The sequence below is a fragment of the Egretta garzetta genome, unplaced genomic scaffold (genome assembly GCF_000687185.1).
Source record: "Egretta garzetta isolate BGI_Z169 unplaced genomic scaffold, ASM68718v1 scaffold452, whole genome shotgun sequence".
NCBI classification, from domain to species: Eukaryota; Metazoa; Chordata; class Aves; order Pelecaniformes; family Ardeidae; genus Egretta; species Egretta garzetta.
Genome location: NW_009258796.1, coordinates 280,748 through 286,747, shown reverse-complemented (window position 1 = coordinate 286,747; position 6,000 = coordinate 280,748). Strand labels below are relative to the sequence as shown.

Here is a 6,000-nt window from a genome sequence, read left to right as displayed (position 1 = left end):
CCCTCTTCTGGCGTATGTAAAGCTGACACCCCTCCTCTCCCCTCCTTACTTGCAATAGGCACCGTGACTATATAAAGTAGAAAGAGAATTTTTTTCACATCCCTTTTTCGGTTTTCCCTGGTAATTACTGTGTCTCCTATGCTCTATGTCACACCCAGTTTGCAATACCCATGAAAAGCCAATTCAGTATAATTTCCACAATACTGCCAAGTGCATCCCCATTAGAATTATCTTTATTCATTTTTTCATGCGATATTGCAACTACCATGAGTTGCTCTACTTACCTCAGATTCAATTTGGTTAAATTTGATCCCTACACAGTGAAAAGTCCAAACTTCTGGGAAAGGAAGGAATCGTGAAATATTTCCTCACCTTTTTTGCAAAGTAATAATGTGGCACCTCTATGCCCAGAAGAACCTGGTAGGATGAAGGCAATGGAAAGCTGTCCTGAAGCAAAAGGCCATGCTCTTCAGTACTGAAGAATGATATGATCCAAACATCCATCTGGAAAAGGAAGCAAAGCATTGTTTTGGTTTTATGCTGCAATATCCTTCTTTCATTTTGTTTTTATTTTCCATATTCACTTGGCAGAACCTTCTCTTGAAAATAATGTGACATATACATTCACACAAACACCTGCTGAAGAGGGCAGAGCCGCACGCTTCCTCTCTACCCTAAGTAGCCAACAACTCATTGTACATTACAGACTGTGTTCCTACTGCAATGGGACCTCCACCCCTGCCTTTCAGGAACCACCTTCACCGACCGTAAGAAAAGGAAGGTCCCTGGCCAGACTGCTGCTCTAGAAGTTCTCTGGCAGATCTGACTCAAGTCAAAGAACAACTCGCAACTGTTTTCAACAATTTTTTTTTAAAAATACTATTTCTATAATAATTTCAGCGACTCACTGACTGCTTTGAGTTCCCAAGGAAAATACCAGCCATTTAAAAACAGTTTCTGTAATAGCTTGAATATTGACCTGATTCAAGTCAAAATGAAGCATTTATTTCCAGCTAAAGTTAATCAGACTTCTCATTTCTTAAAGGATAAGCACACAGTCAAAAGTGCTGTTGAATAAGGGCCACTTCTGTAAGTTGCACTCCTGTTGTATCTCTATTTTTCAACTTTATGTAGAAGCCAAACATTTTTACTTTTTTACATTAGGACTATTAGGTTGAAGTGTTCTTCTCTTTGCCAGAAGACCCCAGCAAGGCCTTCTGAGACATCCCTATTCCATTCCTCTTTTCTACATTTATCTTCCCATGATTTTCCTAAGGTCGTTTCAACCAACAAAAGAGCCTTCCATCTCTAATTGGAAGAGGTTTAACTAAAATCATGCATGAATCAGAAAATGTTACATCAACAGGGAGCACTTCATGTAAAGCAAGGCAAAACAAACACACAAAAAGACCATACTGTGCTCTCAGTCTGGTTTTTCTTCTGGTTTGGGGATTGTAGGCCTGTTTCAAGAATCGCTTCACATACAAAAAGTCTTGGCTCACTCTGGTCCCAGAAATGGCAAGCAGGGATGTGACTGTGCAACTCTGGATATTCAACAACAGACCTACGAAAAGACAAGAACAAAATGTAGAAAGGGAGACAAAATCATTCCAGCCCATTCAGTGCACAAATGTAAACAAAGGACTTAACCAAGAAATAATTCAGATGATGATCAGTTAGCTATACCAGTACCTCTGCATTGTGACATTAACCGCATACATCTTCCTGCCTCCTAACGCTTCATACATGGCAATGCCACTTTTAGGTTGCTCTGTATACATTAATCATGACTATAGGACATAAAGCATTTCAGTAGAAAAAAAGCTGGTACTGCCACAAATACAAATAGGCACCCAAAATCTGCCTCCACTCTGATGACATGTCCCACAGACATACTTGAGCATCCTTCAAATCATCTACCTTAGTGACTGCTACCAGTGCAGGTACTGTAGCACGGGGACTGCAGCTCTGTCTTCTGGGTTTTACAACCTGCCCCGAGGGAGGTGCTTACTGCCAGCACTGCTAGAAATGCCCAGCCAAGTTAAGACGGCTTGAGTACAGTGATGTGCATTGTAGATAAGCAGTACAGAGGGAGTTTCTAGTACATATGCCTCACGTTCAAATGCAGCTAAGTAGCGGTCATAGGAGATGACAACTAGACAACTGTGATTAAACTGGTGGAAAAAAAAGAACAAACCAGAAGTTAGTTTATAACCTCAGGCAACAGATGTCTCTCTACTGAGAGTTCAGCAAAGAGACCCAAGCGTGCAACGTGATCGATGCTCTGAACTGCTGAACTTCTCAGTGCTGAGGGACTCTCCAGAGTTGCAGCTGAACCTGACCGGCAGCTGGGGGACATCAGATAATGCCACAGTCCATTCCCTTGCCTTAGTACTACGCTTGAACTTTATACTGTGTATGAAGAATTCTGAGGCACTATGAAATTGCACGTTAAGCACAAGGACGACCCCTGCACCCTTCGGAAAGCCGCTCCCTGGCAGCAGTTTAAGTAGGAAACATTTTACTGCCTCCTGCAGGCATTTAAATACTACTTCAGAGCTGGCCATGTTAAGACTCTAGACATACATAATCAGACTATTTCAGCAATGGCTTAGGATTCTTCTGAAAAAAAAACCAGAATATAAACAGGTGTCGAATTTTAAAGAAGAGAGAAACCAAAGACATCATTAAAATATTTTTCTCATTTGCTGTCACCACTGAAGGGTGGACTTTGTGGGAAGGATTGGAACAGGGGTGGAAGGCAAATTAAGGGAGAGATTCAAGGGATGCAGAAATACAGAATGTCCTATCCATGCCACTAAATTCAAAATAAATTACTTGCAAACTGAAAAAAGTATTTATGTAAACAAATTGGGAGTGTTTAGATTCTGCTCAGGAGGAGGGAGACAAAGGGAAGAAGTGCAGAGGATTATTATTTTCTGGTGAGTTTACCCATTCCAATTTCAAGATACTCTAAAACAAAGCACAGATAAATGGATTATTCACGCCGACACCATCTAGCATTTAAATGTCAGGGAAACAGTATTACTAGTTTGTGGTGGCCTCTGTTGGGCTACACAAGACACTACACTTGAAAACAACTTTCTCACTACTCATTATTATACTGTTTGCATAACTGACCAAGGCTAAGGCCTCAAATTTGTACTGTCCTTAGTTCATGATAAGCTGGGTAGTTTCTTCTGTCTTCCATGAGGAGAGTAAATCCTTTTTTGTTTGTAACATCTATAGCAGATAGTTGCTAAAAAAGCAAGCCACCTTCTATTCTAACACTGTTCTTTCTTAAGAAAAATAGTCAGAAATGCTATTGTAAAACCAGACAGGAATTTGTACCCTAACATTCCGCTGTACTTCCATGAAAATTCCTAGTTCACTGCATTTCACTGCCTTGCTCCTAGAATTTCTAATGTATTTGCCACAGAACGGCTTGCAGGAAAACAAGGCTGTCAGTTCTAAATAGACATTTCATAGAAAAATACCCTGACTTAAAAATTAACTTTTTCCTAGAAGGAGCTTCAGCATGTCTCTTCTCAGTTCCTACCCTGTAAACACTTCATGGAGGAGTAGCTTTCCAATATTTTTCTTTATTTTGAGATCAGGATCCTGATTCCAGTCATATAACACCTCTACATATACCCCCCAACACCCAGTCATCATCCTCTTAGAGACCTCTTAGCCAGATAAGGCTCCCACATATCTAATAACTCTCACTGCACGTCTCTTCTATGAATTTGTCCTACACCTCCATGAACCCTTCCATCATCACCTATAACTCCCTTCTGCAAGGACTTCCTTAGCTCAGCTGCATGTTGTCTGAAGAACTGCCACCTCCTGGCTCATTTTGAGCTTGCTTTCTGATACCTTCATTTGACGCTCCCTAGTTCATGTATTGAAAGAGACAGGAATGCAGGCTGATTGACATACAACACACTAGTTTTAAATAATTCTTTATAAATAATTAAATTTGTACAAACTCTTCCACGAAGACAGAGGAAAGCCTGTATAAAGGTGCTGCTTGCCTTCATAGGGCAGATTCCTACCTTAAATCCACAACTAATACTTCTAGAAATAAAAGCTTCTTACTTGTCAATGCCTTGTCCAGAAGAAAGCTGCTCTCTACTGTTTCCTTGTTCGGCCTTGAAATCAAAGAGTGTAGCTTTGTCCATTTCAACATCATAGAAACAGATCTTGGAATCAATGTTCCCATCTGCCTATAGGAAGGGAAACCAAAAGCTGCTGAAGCATACCATCAAAAAGAAAAAAGGTAAAGCTCAGATGGTACGTTTACTTCATCTGATTCACTCTCTCAGTTTAGTTTACTGGTAATCACACAAGAACATCCCTTGAAGTATCAGAAAATTTCTTGCCGTTTTTCTATCCTAACAAGCTAGCTTTTGATTTCCTCAAAACGCTCCAAAGTAGCTTTTGTAACTCAAATACTGTTTCCTTTTCTGGGTTGTTCTTCCCACCACAGGTACAAAACCTAACAGACCTTAATTTTAGTGGTTAGTTACATGCTTGGGCATGACATGTCAAGACCCAATATGCAGGGGTTGGAAGGGACCTCGGGAGATCATCCAGTCCAACCCCCCTGCTCAAGCAGGGTCACCCAGAGCAGGTTGCACAGGACATTGTCCAGGCGGGCTTTGAATATCTCCACGTGTAGGTTTATTTCTGGTAAGTGAATCTTGTGTCTTCAGTAATCTTCTTGAACTGCACCAGTCTATTAACTGATGGCCAGGTCCCAAGGCGGGAAGTGAAGAGCTTTGCCTCACCTTGCTAACAAGGATGCTGACTTTATTGCCGTTAGCGTTGCACTTGACAGACGCAATGCCTCCAAGGCCAGGGAACAGTTCAGAGAAATTCTTGCTACTGCAGTGCACTTTTGCCTCTCTGTGGAAAGGAATAAACTTAAATCATATGGTGGCAAGCAACTGGCAATACACATCAGTCAAAACATGTTTCAAATTATGGGTAAGACTTTTAAAAACAAACTATTTCTACCTTATGACACCATTGCCCCAGACTCCAGCTTCCTCTCCAGAGAATTGCTGCAACCTGCCTTTCTTTCAGGAAGAAGTTAGAGACACTTTCCTCAATGAATCAGCAAGAATAAACTTCAATGCTCCTACAGGATTCCCAGAACGGGGCTATACAGCAAGAACATTCCACCAGGATTTTGAATTTAGAGGTCTTTTTTTCCCCACATAGGTTGAATATTCAATGTTGAATACAGCCCATCACATGAAAGTTCTGTGTATGGAAAACACACTGTGGAGCAGAAGAGATGTCATTGCGGGGGCGGCAGTATTTATATCAACTTACCAGTCACCTTCCCTCTGTACACAAGTTCCAAAAGAGTGTATCATGCACATACTTAAAATACACCCCGCTTTTTTGATTATCTCTTTAATTATCTTACTGCCAGTATAGATACAAACTCAGTGATATTCAGCAACAGAGGACAAATCTTGTGAATCAAAAAAACTCGACAGAAAGAAGTAACAGTAATTCAGACCAATAACACAATCCCATTAAAAAAAAAATCTTTGATTCTGTAAAAATAACATTCTTGGGTTACATGTTTAGACCTCTCACTCATTCTAACCCAACTATGCTTGCTTTGAAATTAAAGAGCGCTATACTGTCATCACTGGAGAAGGGGTATTTTCACTACTAGCCACAAAAAGTTAATATAGCATGCAGGAGTTAAGCTACCATCTCTCCACTATCAAGTATCATAACCCAATATTTGTGCTAGTTACAACCTGCCCAAATCCAACAGCCTTCAAATTGTGTCCCATGCGGAATTTGTGCCATTTCAACACAGGTAACAAGTTTCCAAGTGGGTAACTAGACTTTAGCATTGCTCTGGTGACAGTATGTAAGGAAGGACACAATCCGTTTCACTTCTGAGGTTTTTCAGGTTTTCAAAATCACTTTTGTCATTAGCAGATAAATTTTCAAGCTGAAAGTCATGTC

General features: G+C 40.5%; 1 protein-coding gene across 1 annotated transcript in view; it reads right to left on the bottom strand.

Annotated features, from left to right (window-relative positions):
* Nucleotides 1–6,000, bottom strand: part of IFT140 (intraflagellar transport 140) — a 78,920-nt gene that overhangs the window by 52,267 nt on the left and 20,653 nt on the right. Inside the window, exons 13-16 of the mRNA XM_009649619.2 lie at nt 4,794–4,911; nt 4,102–4,229; nt 1,417–1,564; nt 373–504 (exon numbers count right to left, since the gene is read on the bottom strand). Of these exons, the coding sequence (XP_009647914.2) occupies nt 373–504; nt 1,417–1,564; nt 4,102–4,229; nt 4,794–4,911 (526 nt within the window). The remainder of the gene's footprint in view (nt 1–372; nt 505–1,416; nt 1,565–4,101; nt 4,230–4,793; nt 4,912–6,000) is intronic.